Source organism: Helicoverpa armigera, chromosome 2 (genome assembly GCF_030705265.1).
Source record: "Helicoverpa armigera isolate CAAS_96S chromosome 2, ASM3070526v1, whole genome shotgun sequence".
Taxonomy (NCBI): Eukaryota; Metazoa; Arthropoda; class Insecta; order Lepidoptera; family Noctuidae; genus Helicoverpa; species Helicoverpa armigera.
In genome coordinates this window covers 5,793,091-5,809,104 of record NC_087121.1, presented here as the reverse complement: position 1 = coordinate 5,809,104, position 16,014 = coordinate 5,793,091, and the positions used below count along the sequence as shown (strand labels likewise).

The 16,014-nt window shown below is 37.0% G+C and overlaps 2 protein-coding genes across 2 annotated transcripts; both read right to left on the bottom strand.

The window, feature by feature from the left end:
* Positions 1-875: 875 nt before the first annotated feature.
* Sro (shroud) lies at positions 876-5,214 on the bottom strand. The gene is made up of 4 exons (XM_021336496.3): positions 4,858-5,214; positions 2,661-2,818; positions 1,521-1,692; positions 876-1,290 (listed from the first exon to the last, which is right to left on the bottom strand). Exons 1-4 carry the CDS (start codon positions 5,102-5,104, stop codon positions 950-952), a joined length of 918 nt encoding a protein of 305 aa, XP_021192171.3. The 5' UTR covers positions 5,105-5,214; the 3' UTR covers positions 876-949.
* A 3,307-nt stretch (positions 5,215-8,521) lies between these two features.
* LOC110377554 (phenoloxidase-activating enzyme 1) lies at positions 8,522-15,583 on the bottom strand. The gene is made up of 8 exons (XM_064041384.1): positions 15,536-15,583; positions 13,821-13,905; positions 13,102-13,259; positions 12,352-12,770; positions 11,899-12,071; positions 10,863-11,031; positions 10,305-10,501; positions 8,522-9,033 (listed from the first exon to the last, which is right to left on the bottom strand). The coding sequence occupies exons 1-8, from the start codon at positions 15,581-15,583 to the stop codon at positions 8,642-8,644; spliced, it is 1,641 nt and encodes a 546-aa protein (XP_063897454.1). The 3' UTR covers positions 8,522-8,641.
* Positions 15,584-16,014: the final 431 nt, after the last annotated feature.

The following is a 16,014-nucleotide window of genomic DNA, read 5'->3' as shown; positions in this document are numbered from 1 at the left end:
GCACAATATCGTTGCCTTTGTATTATGGAATTTTACTGTGCGGTCTACGGTCTTATTTATTTATTTATTTGTTTAAATCAGGCTACAAAGGCCCATAGAAAATACTATACATAAATATTATAACATTAAATCATATACTAATACATATTTTACATAAACAACTTAAAACTAATGCACCAAAGTGTCGGCGTCCTGTTACGCTGCGAGGTGTCGCGTAGCCATCCTCGGAACCTCCGATATACGACACCCTTCGGCCAAAACTCTTCTTAGGGTCAAATGACTCTCTGTGTTGGGGTGATACCATAAGTACTTACTTGGTTCTCGGGATATTACCTATTTATTATATTCTCTGAGATACTTAGGTAAATTGTCGGTTTCGAAGAAAAACTAGGTAGGTATAGAAATATTCTGCAGCTGTGAAATATTAAAGAGTTTACACCAAAACTTTAAACCAAATACTGAGCTACTGTAGACAGCGACAGTGAATCGATTCACTCAATAAGCATACATACAACTTAAGTCTCTAAAGTTAATCAAAACTGAACTTACGCACTGGGAACGTTATTTTCAAGTAAGAAGGTAAAAAGATAAGGGTTTATCAGGAGCGATACGTAGGTAAACCTTTTCTTTGAACCCGTTAGGGAATTAGGATATCGGTGCCTTGATAATCGGTTGAGAAGTTGGTAGTGGTATCTGTCTACTCATTCAAATACATACAATTATTTTATTTCGAAGTAGTAGGCACTTTTTTGATAGCGACAATGTAAGGGGTAGGTACGGTAATTATTATCTAGCTAGGATTATTTTAATTAGATAATATTTTTGTAAGTAATTTTGACGAACAACTTGAAAAAAAAACATATTAAAGATTTATTCTAAGCATTTATTTTACAATCGTTATTGTGAATAAGTTCAAGGCACTAGGTGAGTAGGTGTTCCCTTCATTAATTTATTCAGGAAAATTAAGAAACTTTTTCATAATCCATTCTATAGCGGCTTCTGGAAGTGGCAACTTGAATAGATTGTAGTAGAACATGTATCTCCACGACTCCACTTTGTACAGTTCTTTGGGATCATCATCCGTTAAAGCTTTGACGAATGTCTCTATAATGTTCTCGTCCTTCAAAGAATCGTATCCTGCGTTATCAGCCGTCGCTGACTGGAGATAATTAGTGAGCGTTGTGATTCTTTTGCCGTAAAAAGATTTCTGCTTGTCATTCAAATGTTCGAGCATGGTGCTTCCTTGTGCTCCTTGGCTTGAAATTATGTTGCTGGAGCCGACAAAACCTCCTGGAATTTAAAAAAATAAGGGTTATAAATAATAATTGGTACCTAACAATAATCATCTAAAAATATTGTTAAAAAAGTCAAAAATAAACTATCTAAAAATACAAGTACAAACTGTTGCATTTATTAATATTAGGTGGGTATTAATCAAATTCTTATTAATCCTGATAATCATCATACAAACTTCTTAAAATCTATTTCTATAAATATAATTTCCATCAGGAAGCAATTACCTGGCACAAAAGCTACAGCACTCAAGCCATGTCTCCGGTGTTCCATCCTCAAAGCTCTCGTTAAAGCCAGCACGGCGGCCTTGCTGGCACTGTACGGCCCAAACCCGGGCAACGGCTGCAAGCCGCAGTGGCTTGCTACGTTAATAATACGAGGTTTTAGTGACCCCGTGTTCTGAAATGCAGAAGAGTAAAAATATAATGTGGAGGAGATCTTGTCTAGGCTACATTGTTTTATCAGGGAACGATGATGACGTGTTATTGCAGAGATTAGGTATACTACACAGATAGATTGAACTACAGTAGGTAAATGGTCAGTAAATTGTATTTTTGTAACACTACTGGTGGAAAGTGCCTTTATTTTCCCAATATAAAAATACAATTGTTTACTTGTTGTCATAGTAAAATGAAACGTGAAACAATTTAATTTTATTTCATAAGTCCAGGCTTATGTTTTCAATTAAACATTTTAAACAAGAAATAAAATTAAATATTTTCCCTATAGGCTGACATTATTTCGTCGGCTTACGATGTTCCGCATTTCGGTTGCCCAGAAAATAATACGAACGTGTCTACAGAAAATATTGTTTACGAAGTCAATTTAATTTTGAGAAAGAATCCTATTTCATTTGTTTGCTTAGAAATCACACGATTATTTGGGACGGTATCAAATTTTCTGTCGTTGTTATTACAATACCTGTTTCCGGGAAGCCGTAATAATATGAATTTTAACTTGTTGCCACGGACACCGTTATTTCGGATACGGTAGAACGAATTTCGGGTGTAGGTAATAATATCGCCTATAAGCGAAGTCCCGTCTGTATAAAGATACTAAAATAGGCACCTTCTACGAACTTATTTGATTTCGATATTTAGTCCTCTATTTTGTTTACGTAAGTATCTCTTTCACATTGATGTTACTAAAATAGACTCAATTTTTGTTTTATATAAGATGTAAAGCTCTTTACACGAAGGTGTCTGTTCACCGCCTATCGTCATAGCCTGACCTGAATACCTATCTGAATTCTTTATAATTTCAAATGTTGAATGACTAGATCCTTTATTTAAGGCTTTTAGTGTTGTTGTAATAGGTTGAAATCTATCGGTATGGACCAGTATCTAAAAAATCAAAAAGGTAGGTACCTCTAAAGCACTCTTCCTAAGATCTGGCAGGAACGCAGATACAACCTTCATGGTACCAAGTAGGTTGATGTTTACGGTGTTCTCAATCATAGCAGGGGTTTGCCACTCATAGTCGCCTATTGTCATCACTCCAGCATTGTTTACAATAGCGTGAAGCTCTGAAAGATGACAAATATAAAACAAACAAGAACAAATAGAAAACAATACAATATAAGTCCTGTATGTGGGTAGGAGAACAAAAAATACAGAATCTCGGTTTTTTTTTATAATAGTCGTAACACTGAACTTTTTCACAATTTCACTAATTAGTTTTTAAGAGCGTGTACGTCAACCGCGCGCCATTTGGCCTAAAATGGTACTTTTCAAACCACTGTTTCTCAGTAACTGCTTATCCTATAACTATGTTATTTTTTAATAACGCAAGGTAATTTTACTGTCTATATAGTTAATTGAACATAAATTTCAATTTGTGTAGTTTAAATACTTAAAACCCCTATAACGTAACAGATGTTTTATAAAATTCCCGTTCAGCGTCTATTTCGAAGCTTAAATTCATGTGAAAACAGTGGCAAATCTAATCATATTTATTTTTTTACTCATAGACGAAATCCCCATGCCTATAGTTAGTTGAAAACATTTTTTGATTTAGGTCTCTATCTTTCAGAAAAAAATATTTTAACAATGTGAAAAATTGTGAATTTCAAATGCTTTTTTTACCTATCTATCTTACTTAATTTAATATAACATTTATTTACTATAGTAATATAACTCTTTCTTTAAAACATAAACTTTATATTAAAATTTAATCTCTCGTTTTTATTTTTTTATAAATTATTTAAAAACTACTATAAAACGCTGCACGCGAGTCAACTCAAACCAGACCGCCGCAAGGCTTCACAGAGAGGACGTGTCGCTCCGTCACATCGCGTAGGGTGAATAACCTCTGCCGTGGATACCGAGAATAGAGTACATTTCAAGCGCGACCAACAAATCTTGATACATTACTATTTTATTTAAAGCTCAATTTTGAAGCATATTTTTTTTATCGATTGAGTTGAAATTTTGTTTGAATGTTCAGTTTTAATGACAATGTATGATTCTATATCCGATATGGCGGTATACCCAAGATGGAGAAAAAAATGTTTTTAATGCATTCCTACGATATGGGTATCAAATGAAAGGGCTTGCTATGAATAACTCGAAAAAAAATGTGTCGCGAGTCTAAATCCAATATGGCGGACTCCTTAGGCTAGAAATCACTTATTGCAGATGTCTGTTACCAATCGAGCTATATATTTTTTTTTTCATTTTGGATGTACCCAAATTTTGACCTTTGATCTCGAATAACTTTTGAAGCATATAGGATAGATAACTTAAAACTTTATTTGCAATGGTAAACCCAAGCTCTTCACCAATATTTGGCTTTCCGGCAATTGTTGTTATTTGACCACAATTTTTCGGCCTGGATGGACTGGACCATTCATATAAACAATCAATTTTTCAAATCGGTCCAGGCGTCTTTGGGAAATCGAGAACAATCAAATTGAGAACAATCACAAAACAATCTAATTGAAACCTCCTCCTTTCTTTTTTTTAAATCGGTTAAAATACAGAAACTCTTAACATTGTCATTAATCATCAGTCGACTATTTAGTACTGTTGAAAATTGTATGTAATATACAGAAAATCCTCAAAACCAAGGTTTTCATAGGTGCCCGTTTTTTTTGCAAAAGAGTGTAAGTATTAACGACTTATTTTCATGCTTTTATATTTTAGACATCCATAGACTTACACTATTTTCCCGCTATTAACTATTTACTAAACAATATATTTTTTGTTCTACCAATTCCACTCGAAAGGATCAAAATGGTTTGTGTGACTATACGTGAAGTATGATAGGCACGCACACAGCCGCGACGCTAGTCTGCGCGGTTTTTTGCATTGAATTACCTAAAGTTGAGATCGCGCGCCGAGCGTACACGCTCTTAACTAAATAGGACTTATTCCAATAGTGTTTCAGTAGTCGAATATTTAATTAAATTCTAAACCAACTAGAGGACTTTTACAACGCGCGCTGAATATTAATTTCTAAATTGTCTATCGGCGAAAGTTGCTTTAATTGAGTCAACTCGTTGCTCCCTTATATAACTGGGATTGGGAAATAAAATATATATCGAAGTGTACAAAAAGGACTTACTGTAATTAGGATTTTCATTCAGCAGGCTTTTCACATAATCATGAAATCCTGCTATGCTTTCTGGACTCGTCACATCTAGTGAGCAAGGGTGCACGCAGAGCTTCTTTAAACCCTCGGCTGCCTTCGTATCAACTCCATTGTACATGCCAGCTACTGTCACCAGCCCTTCGCGAGCTGATCTAGCTGCTATCGCCCATCCAAGTCCGCTATCACAACCTGTTATTGCTACCACCCGCATTATCGACATCGTCTTTAATTGGCTCAGATATAAGATTGAAAATTGTGTGGCAAAATTTTTCTTCACTTCGCTTAATTTCTTCCGTATAAACAATAGTCCAGATAAGAACGTAGCTAGGAAGGAACTGACGTCCACGAACGCGATCCTCCGACTCGTTGCATATGAAACGGGTTTCGGCTTTCGTTGCATATTTACAATGAATATATCACGTTTTTTTCTCCTGTTACGGTCCGATATTGTAAACAGAGTTCGTAAACGTATCTTTTTAAATTACAGTTCACCATCTATTTCCTTATTCGTTCATTCATGACCATTGTCTTTTTCATCAGTGAATAAATAGTTCAATATTATATTTTAAAGTTTTCTACGAGCAGAGTAGCTAATACGAACTTCGACCCTCTCAAGATTAAGCGTGTGTTGTCCCCAGCGATGATTGCTGAACAGATTAAGTTTCTCGTCCAAGAAGTTTCAATCGAGTTTAAATCGGTACTGGTTGATAACTTGTGTCTCGTACACCAATAAACGTATCAGTTCTGCGAGTCCCGATAGTGCAAGAGCGGTAGCTAGTCTCAAAGTATTAAGTGCAATTTCTGCCAGTTGATCTTAAGGAGAACGCTGCAACTTTCCTAGCTCTTAATCCTTTGACCGAAGGCGGTCGTAAGTGGTTTCTATTTAAAAAAAATAACTTCTGATTCAATTTCCTACATAAATAACTTGACTATGCATCTTTGCAACCTAAGTACCTATATCAACGAACCAATAAGACACTCAAGCGTAACTCTAAAATTAGAACTCGAATTCGGATCCCTAAGTTCTAAATCGAATTTAGGAGCCCCTAGTTGTTCCACCCTAAACTAAAATTCGTATAGTAACCGATGAAAATGTCGAATACTTCGACAAAGAGACGCCAATAAAAGAGGATCGTTTCAGCACGAATACCCATCTGAGAGATTAGACCTATTGAACGGAAACAATCTTGTATTTCTGCTTGACTTAATTCAGGATCGGATCTGTCGGCCTAAAAGTGTTTCGCTAAATATACCACAAATAATATTAAACCATTTTAACCGCATGTAAATCTGATCTTTGAATTATTTTAGCACTTAGAAGTAGAAGTGTTATATTGCTAGTCAATCAACTAAATTATTTCATTAGTCTGATAAGGTTATGTGTCAAACCAATCCATTTATTTGTAATTGATTTTGCCATGAAATCATGGGTCTATAGAATTTTATTGAAAGTTTGTGTAACGAAAAATACAATTTGTGAAGTGAATAGACTCACACTTGCATGTCGCGGTGGAGTTATATGGACGATATAAAAAATAGGGGTATAAAATTGTATGAATCGTTTTTGGTCGGCGTATCGGGCCCGTGAATAGATTGGCAAATAACAAAATGCGTTCGGCCCAGCGGGATACGCACTAATTGTGACGTGGCGCGGATATTTACCATCACAGCGTTCTTTATTTGTTGCATTGATTTTACATAAATTTGCCACCCGACGGGAGGACCGACATAGATTGTGGATGTGCCACGATATTGGGATTCAGGGATCAGAGACGAAATCGCTGATAAATTGTGTTCCCTTTTTTTTTCTAAGACCGTTTTGAGCTGTCAAAAGACGCCTGATTTGGTCATATTTTTTGTTCTAAAATCCGTGTCTCCTATTTCTATGTTCTTCCTTATATATTGGGGCCACTTAAATTAGTTAAGTACTTTCATCATAAATGCCTAGTAGTTCTGCAGTTGCCTAACTACCAGTTTCCTAACTAAAACTGGTCTTTGTGAAAAGTTTTCTCGTTAGCCAAAATCTCTTTTCGCGAAGAGAGAATCTGGTAAAAATCGAACTGGCTCACTTTTTAAAATTTCATTCATCACACTTTTTAAGTAAAAAGAAGTCGGTCCGAGGCTGTGCGGTGAATAGCGGTCATCCGACCGGCACTTTTAAGGAGAAGGGCACTCCGGGGAAATCTGTACGCCCTCCACACAGTCCTGATAATAGTGTTTGCTCATTTGAGTGTTCTTCTCCCGGATTGTGTTCCACAACGCTTCATAGTGTACGGAACGTGGAACTTGCCTTTAAGAGCCTCACAGACGAGCTGTATGTGAGTGTTATGTCAACAAACCGAAAAATGAGTATTAGTATGAAGTTCGTTATTAATAATTAGGCCTTAATATTATTTCGAAGATCAAATCATGCCGATAAGGATTGATTAAGGAGTCTTAAATATGACCTAATTTTGCGACCTTATTTACTTTCAACACGAATGTTGTAACTAGCTTTTAGTATGAAGCATAGCTACAAATTGTGAACATATATTGCTTTTTGTCGCTACCACGCCTTGAGAGGTTCCCACAATCCATCATCATTCGTCAAAGGCACGGCTTGCCGCCACTCCGCCTAAACACATACTTGGATAATAATTAAGCTGTAAGTATTTTCTATTTACCACCGAGAAACATTATGAAGCAATTTACACTATATTCAATTTTAATGGTATTGGGTAATTTTTGGGGAAAGGCAATAAAAATATACATTTGGCCGCCCCAGCGAGAAACCCTGAAGTAGCTTAACGTGGGCAGAAATGCGCCAAAATGTCTATTGTTATTTGAAATGAATTTAAACCGATGCGATGCTCCAGAAAACAAAATATCATATCTTCACGTAGGACCTTTTTTGAACCAACAGTATTTGTCTTTTCATCGTACTACAAATTGCCTTCAATTCAGTTCTGACGGAAATTCTCATAATTCATTATTATTTCTTATGCAACGTACTCCCCCTCTCATTAACAGGGAACATGTGACGGTTCCTGTAATAGTGCGGCGTTCCTATAGGAAAGTCTGTGTACAAGGATTAATGTTAGAAAGCATAAAGCTATAATGTTGGTGAATATAGCTCGCAAGTTTTCCTTGTGGTGAGGGGAAATATACATACTCGTAAAGCCATTAGATCGCTTTAGAATATTCACCCATAGGTACACTTAGAGGAAGGTTTAAAGGTGGGTTCCTTACTGCTTATGGTCCAGTGAAAACAGCAAACACGAAGTATTTAACCAAATTTTATTATTAATATCCCTATTACGTTTTCAATAAAATTAATCTTTCACTTCAATGCACAATTTTGCAATCGCTGAATACGCTGGCAATTTACGCGCCACAAAGCGAGCCTGCCAACGGCACGGCAAAACAGCTACAAAATATCACCACCTCGAATTTTACCGCTATATTTTTCAGTTCATAAAAGTTTATTTGTGCTCGATAGCATGCAAAACCTAGCTCTTGGGAAACTGAGACCTTCCGTAGCCGGCAATCATTCCGCAATATTATGCTACATTTAACACACCTAGCGTTGGTTCTGGCAAAAGAGGGTGCTACGAGCCTTTTTGCTCAAATCTATTGTATGGAAATGAATTGTGCCGCATTTGTTTTGATTTCATTTATTTGGTAGTACATGAAACATGTTTTCATGTAGTTTACGGTAACAAACAGTTGTAAATACAAAATAAAATTGCACGAAAATACAAACAACAATGATACACAATTAATTCTGCATGTTGCTTCGTATCCAGTCTCTGTAGTGATATACGTTGGTGTATAGCGAGGGCACAGAGGTCCCACAAGGCGAGTCCGCCCTCTTGCCACTCACAACACCCACTACTTCATACTTCCCGCCATACAAAGTCATAAGTGGACCGCCAGAATCTCCTTTGCACGTGTCCTCGCCTGTGTAACCCGCCGCACACATTTGCCTCCTTGATAGGCTCGGGTAGAATTTCTTGCACTTTGCCTGGGGTACGAGGTTGACGATTGTTGATTGTTTCACGTCGGATCGGTAGCGGCCGTTTCGACCCCAGCCGGCGACGGCGAGGCGGAGGTTAGAGAAGTCCGGGCTATCGATATCGATAGTTGGGAGGCAGATGGGCCGAATGTAGTCTGGAAATTGAAATACAAATTAGAGTTGAAATAGGCGTATCAATTTGAAGCTATTACAATCCGAGTCTTTAGTTTTTGTGGTGTTGGTATTGGTTTCAGTAGTAAGTTCCTAATTGTGATTGAAAATACTGTTAGTCTGAATTTACCGTGAGCTTGAATTCAGATATTTTTCAAAGATAAATATTGTGTTTAAATGTAGTTGTTCAGTCAAAACTTTCGTTGTTAGTTTGTTTACAAAACAAGTCTAGGATCAGTTTTGGTCACAACGGTAACTGAGCTTGTTATTCGAGGGTTTGTATTCTAAATTGTTGTAGGTATAAGTTGTTTCAATTAAATAATAACAATTGTTCAGCTCCACCCGGCTTAGAATAATTAACAAAGACTGAAACAATTTTGAGTATGATGAGGAATAAATTCAGTGTTGTGTTATAATAATAACGATGAGCTTGTACAAGATGAGACAACGCGTATACCTATTATTCCGGCATCATGTTCAATGTTCTAATTAGTATTATATGGTAGAAATCTATATTTATTTGTGTACATCAGCTGTTGGCGTATTAAGCGTCCTTAAGATATTATTGTGAGAATTTTCCCTTATCACGTAAATCGCGCTATGCCTGTCGTATAGCAAAATAAATATCAGTAAACTTCAGGACCATATAATTAACAATTATTTTAGCAAGAATATAGAACAATACCTAATAAACAAAAAAACAAACTTATAAATCACTACATTTATCCCTAGAAGTACCTACTTTGCAAAGACTTAAGAAATAGTTGGTATTGTATACCATTAATCAATCCATCTCAAACATACTCTTGTACTTTTTCTAGAAGGACTGTTAAGATAAATTATTATCGGACATGCTTGTTTTTATAGAAAGGGTTACATTTTAGTTCTCATAGTTGGGTAGATAAGTCACAGTATCTTCAGTTTTTCTATCACAATAAAAAGTTATCCTAACCAAGTTTCTACCAAAATTCTTAATGTCGTATACTTTATGTATCTAGTATAGATCCAAACATACTTTTTGGAAACCTAGACTTTCCTTCGAAAATTTTTTCCCTTTCCTTTAAAATGATGATTTTTAACCTGATGAAATTTTTAACCTTTCCTTTAAAATGATGAATTAGGCGTTACTTTAACTTTCTAAAATTACAAACCCTAAGCTCCAAGCTTTTGGGAATTTACTTATAACCTACGTCTTAAAAGTTTTTGCGAGTAAAATTTTCCCGATTCATCGTTGGCTTATATGGAGATATCTTACCTGTATACGGCGCGTTCCCCTGTATTCTTATCAGAGCGATGTCGTTGTTAAGATGTGTGTCGTCATACTGCGGATGCAGGGCTACATGCTCGGCTTTCATCACCACGTTTTCTATACATTTCTGACCTTGGCCTAGAACGTTTTTGCAGTCTTTTGGGAAAGTACGCTTGTCGTATTCAGCTAGGTAGATGTCGATACTGAAATGTGGTACGATAAGTTAGTCGATAGATTTTGTTGGTCGTTATTGTAGATTGATAAGTTTGTAAGAAGCTAATATATTTATCTATCTATTCTTAAGGATACGTCTACATGGGTGCATGTAACTGGAGCAAGTTAACATGCGTAAGCGACAAGAGCACGCGGGTGGATATTTTTCTTTAGTTTATGTGCGAGTTGCTGGACCCGCACGTTTAAAATGCATGTAACCTGCGCATGTGCCTCAACATGCGCCAGATTCTTGCACCGTGAAGATGCACCCTAAATTATAAGATATTTTCTCTATGAATTTTGGTGTGATTTCATTTAGTTAATTTGACGAAAAGCACAGACAATACTTACTCCACAATTTTGCCTCCTTGGTCGAAAACGCAATGTCCAGCAGTGAGAACATATTTGGAGCTGAGCAGAGATCCACCGCAGTTGAAGCCTTGTCTCTTGTCTCCGTAGTCAAATGTTATCTCCAGTAAAACTGTCCAAGGGAACTGCTCCAATTCAGTTTCTCGACCACCTGTAGGTGCAAAGGAAATATTTCTTTAAGATTTTTTCATTTTTATATAAAATACGAAAAAGCCATTTTGCAGACTTTTGCTGAATGTAATATCTTGAACATGTTTGATTTTTACCTTTTTAGACAATTTACGACCACTTTAATATGTTATAGTAAGCTAATATTCATCCTCCGAGCCTTTTTCCCAAACTATGTTGGGGTCGGCTTCCAGTCTAACCGGATTCAGCTGAGTACCAGTGCTTTACAAGAAGCGACTGCCTACCTGACCTCCTCAACCCAGTTACCCGGGCAACCCGATACCCCTTGGTTAGACTGGTGTCAGACTTACTGGCTTCTGACTACCCGTAACGACTGCCGGATGTTCAATGACAGCCGGGACCTACTGTTTAACGTGCCATCCGAAACACAGTCATTGGTGTCTAAGATATACTTAGAAAGTACATACAAACTTAGAAAAGTTGCATTGGTACTTGCCTGACCTGGGATCGAACCCGCGCCCTCATACTCGAGAGGTTGGTTCTTTGCCCACTAGGCCACCACGACTTCAGTAAGCTAATATATTCATTGGAAATTTTACCGATAAATTAATTGTCACAGACATTAAATAAGATAGATACCCATTAGAACTAGTCATTACAAAATACTTCATTAATTAGTAGAAACAGTAAGCGTATGATATTTAGTTAATAGCATTGGAAACTCCACACCACAATTTGCGTGAGTTCCAAATGTTACAGAAAATAATAGCCAGTTAATTAAAATGTCTATTACACGGCATCGTTAATTGGCATTGTAGGAACCATGGAATATTATATGTGGTTTTCTAGGTACTTGGAAACATGTTATTGATTGTTAAAAAATAAGTACCTGCAATACGATCACCGATGGATACATCAGGAGTATCAGAACGACGAACTCTCCGCTGACTGTCATAGCCATGTTGCTTCGGCATCCATGACGACCAACCACGTGGGCTGTCGTAAGAATTGCCTGACCCTCCGCGTCTCGGCCCATTGTCGTAATATGAAGGCGGTTTAGGCCTGTCTGTGCAAAAGAAAAAAAGTTGTGCCAAAGAAGTATAGAAGAGGTGCACAAAGCCTTCATCGTGCGAGAAAATGCAACCACATACTTCAAAAGTACGACCAAAACGTGCGAACAAAAGAATACCAACGGAATATTTTCTAAAATCTAATCAACAAGTTTTAATTAAACTCCCCAAGCCCTGCACCTGATCAGACTAACGTTTTACAAATAAAAGTGGCTGCTTTGTTTTACCTTTCACGTTAAAAGCGAAGCAAGCAGTGAATAGTGTACGGCAACTTACCGATAATCCTGTCGCTGTCAGACGCCTCGCGTCCGCAACATCCTGTTTCAGGCTTCGGAGGAAAGCTTGTTACAGGGCACTGCCCCTGGGTACTAATACCCCCATTACCATGCCCATGTGCGGGGAAAAATGGACTCGATGTAACATAAGGATTATTGTTAGTATTGAAGTAGTTTTTAGGCGGGTTGTACCCATAATTAGGGTTTTGATACCCATTGTTATTTCCATTATCAGATCCCCAGCCATTATTGTTCTGTCGTTTATTTCTATGTTCCTCGCTATCTGGGCTCGAATTTGGTTCGTCATTATATTCCGGGCTTGAGTCGTCGTCATCATCATTTGGAATGCCGTAGTAATTGTAATTTGGATGTCTGCTGCTTACTTTAATTCCTTGCGCCAGTTTAGAACAACATACCTGAAACGTTAACGTAAATTAAAAATTAATTACTGTTTATGCGAGGAAAGCTTTGAAAGATATCAAAATATTTTTCCCAGGAAGCTTTTAATTATTAACCGATGGTCTGGTAGCTGTCACCATACTCTTAATTGTAAATTCCCGTATAAATACGTTACACAGTTCGATGGATTCATAATTACACGGTTATTTATGAAAGCATTTTATCGTGTTGCATTTACGCTCCAAGTATTTATAATGACATATTCGGTGATTAACGACAATATTGGGATATATTGCCCAAGTCCGTATAAAATAGTAATAAATGAGAAAGTTTTGGTTTTGTATTTACATAGTCTCCTTTAGAAATGGGTGCATAGCCGAAGAGCTTGCTGTAGTCCTCGACATCTGGAGATGCGCAAGGGTATTTAATTTGCCAGGCGTCTTGTTCAGCCTTGCTAAGTTTTCCATAGGCTGCACATTTATCTGCTTTCACGCACTTGTCGCAAGCTGAAGAAAAAAATAACAAAGGTGAACTCTGGCAACCAAATTAATCTAAGTAAGATTTATAAATAGAGCAAATTTACCCTCCGCTGCGACAGTTGCTATAAAAGTTACTGCGATAAAACTGATAGTCACAAAGCGCTTCATTGTTAGATCAGGACTGTTTCAACACTTGACTTCTAAACACAATGTCTTCTCATGATCACACCCTAATGACTGCTGCGGCTATACTATGCTATCGTACTCAAATGCTTGGCTAATTATCAGGCAATGGAGGAAATCTGGTCGGGTATTTACTACTAATTACATGTCGCATCGATGATTGGACTAATAGTTTTGATGAGTCCATTGATCGACGATGCGATTATAAATCAGATTCTTAGAAGGACACAATACTCTTACATGTTTGAGGAAAGTTTGAATCATGAGGAAAATTTTTTAAACGAACTTTTTTCCTAAGTAAATAAGGTACGACGTAGTATTGTGTGGTACATTTCCAAAGTGCTTGAAGCTGCAGGGGCCCATTAGGTTGCCAAACAAATCACAATTAACTGGAGTCAGTATTACGGATTTTAGGGGCACCAGTGAATAATGACTGCTTGGGTGTGAGCTTAGTAACATTGAAGGACTGGATTGCTGATGACATTGATTTCTGCACAAATATTTATGAATTTTATTGTGCATTTCAAACGGAATTTGTGGAATTCGCAAAGTGAATTGAAAAGCAGTGGTAATTGGTCAGCACTGTGTGCTAGCGAAAACGGAATCGACGCACACCATCCCACCGGGCTGCACGGGGCCTCGCCGGGCCGCTCCGGGCCGCAGCGGGCCCCACCGTACCATGTGACAGAAACTCAATTAGCAGGGAAATACACGCTCTTTAACATACGAAATCAAACGTTGGAGTATTTGCTTTCTACAGGGTACAAACGGCTCAAACAAAACACTGTTCGTAATTTTGTTTGTCAGTTAAAATTGACTATTTTGCTCTGTCTTTGTAACATTCGTGATCTAATCACATTTCCATGGATGTACCTAGTCGTTGACATTTATTGAACAGTTTCTTTTTTTTCTACTATGAAGTCTAGTAACCGTTTAGAGGAATGTCAGGTTAAGTAAACAAAGGCAGTGAAATAACAAAATGACAATAAAGAGGTACCGACTGACATCTGAGGCTATTGTTTATAATGACATCAACGGACAGTAATCTGAATTGAGTCAATTAACTGCAATTTATCGGGCTCGTTAAAGTTCAATTATATCGTAGTACATAAGTACAAACTCCAGTAAGTAGGTGCAGTTCTTTCCCAGAGAGTTCTGCCGTTTCATAGTGCATGCAAGAGGCTCCTTTATTTGTCACTTGAGGTTCAAAGGTTTTTATTATTATAGGGGCAATTAATTCATAACATGACATTGCTACGACGTATCGTCACACAGTTTTTAATGTTACAAAATTGATTAGTTCCTGTAAATAATTGAAATATATGTATCCTGTAATTTTGAACTAAACCATTTCAGGTGATTAAGGTTAATAGATAAATTCAACGTAAGTATTAATTTCGGGTTTACCAATTAGTAATATTTTAAAGAATCCATTTTAAAATGAGCAGCTCAGAAAACCCGCAATAAACACGTGAGTGGAAACCTTACACCAATTACCATTAGTCACTTTTGATATATTATAACGGAACATTTTCAAACCAAACTTTAATATTATGTCATCTACTTAGATAAATTATTCAGCCTTAGCGGTAATTTATAACTCTCTTCAGTAACTAAAGCCGGGATAAGTCTTAAGGTATTAAAATGCGGCAGAAGTTCGTTGTACAGTTTTAAGGGACAACAGAACAGCCAGCCAATTTAATTTAGACACTAAACACCCTGGATACGATCCAAAAACTCTATTACGAAACGTAGATAGTATTATTTTAAGAAATTAGTCTACCGTAATCATGAATGTCTGGAAATTAAAATTGGAATAAGAATGGCTGTTTGAATACGATTCGTTTTTGTTTGAAAATCTTTTATGTGTAAAATTAGAAGCCTTTAGGAATCCCCAGTTGTTTGCTCTTTCGACTTTTTCTTCGGCTGTGTATTAGAGGGATACTTTTTATAACTTTTTTCTTATCTTTTTATCGGGAGGCTAACTTAGTAGTGAGACTTTGGTGTTAGTGACAAAGACGAACAACTTTAAAGGTCAAGAAAATATTACACTTTTATTTCGGTGCCATGTATGAGTACGTACGCACTTACATAACTTCTTAATATCCCCAGCTTCTTACCTCAGTATGAGGTTTCTGCAGTATTTTCCCCAGGTAAGTATGCATCATGTCTGAAATCCATCATTATAAGGTGTAAAGTTTCCTCTTCTAGACTAGAGCTCTCAGCTATTTCTGTGGAAGTAGTTTGTAAGTAAAGACCTAATAACTAGAAAGAGTGGAAGCACACATTGTTTATGAGGATACATATTCTGTCTGTTTTATGGTTTGCTGAGTAATGCTTAGGTACTAGATATTTTCCACGGTATCGCCCGCATCCTGAAAGAAATAATTCACTGAACCTAATAAACAATTGTTATGGTCTTCCCCAGTTTTTAATCAGTGTCTCTAATTACATATACCTCCCTTTAAAATAATTTTATTTTATTAACAGATTAATGAAGCCGACCCTGAACATAGTTGGGAAAAGGCTTAAAAGATGATGATTTTCGACGACCTCTGTGGCGCAATGGTCACCAAGCCGGACTGCCGAATCTGAGGTC

What these genes read in the sequence shown, in the direction of transcription:
- LOC110377554 (XM_064041384.1), bottom strand. Translation starts at nt 15,583, where the DNA reads ATGATGCATACTTACCTGGGGAAAATACTGCAGAAACCTCATACTGAG. An exon ending in TGCAGAAACCTCATACTGAG is followed by an intron (nt 13,906 to 15,535) that starts GTAAGAAGCTGG and finishes ATATTTGTGCAG; the next exon opens with AAATCAATGTCATCAGCAAT. An exon ending in CAAGGAGGCAAAATTGTGGA is followed by an intron (nt 10,502 to 10,862) that starts GTAAGTATTGTC and finishes ACCACATTTCAG; the next exon opens with TATCGACATCTACCTAGCTG.
- Sro (XM_021336496.3), bottom strand. Translation starts at nt 5,104, where the DNA reads ATGTCGATAATGCGGGTGGTAGCAATAACAGGTTGTGATAGCGGACTT. An exon ending in GAATGAAAATCCTAATTACA is followed by an intron (nt 2,819 to 4,857) that starts GTAAGTCCTTTT and finishes GTCATCTTTCAG; the next exon opens with AGCTTCACGCTATTGTAAAC. An exon ending in TTAGGAAGAGTGCTTTAGAG is followed by an intron (nt 1,693 to 2,660) that starts GTACCTACCTTT and finishes TCTGCATTTCAG; the next exon opens with AACACGGGGTCACTAAAACC.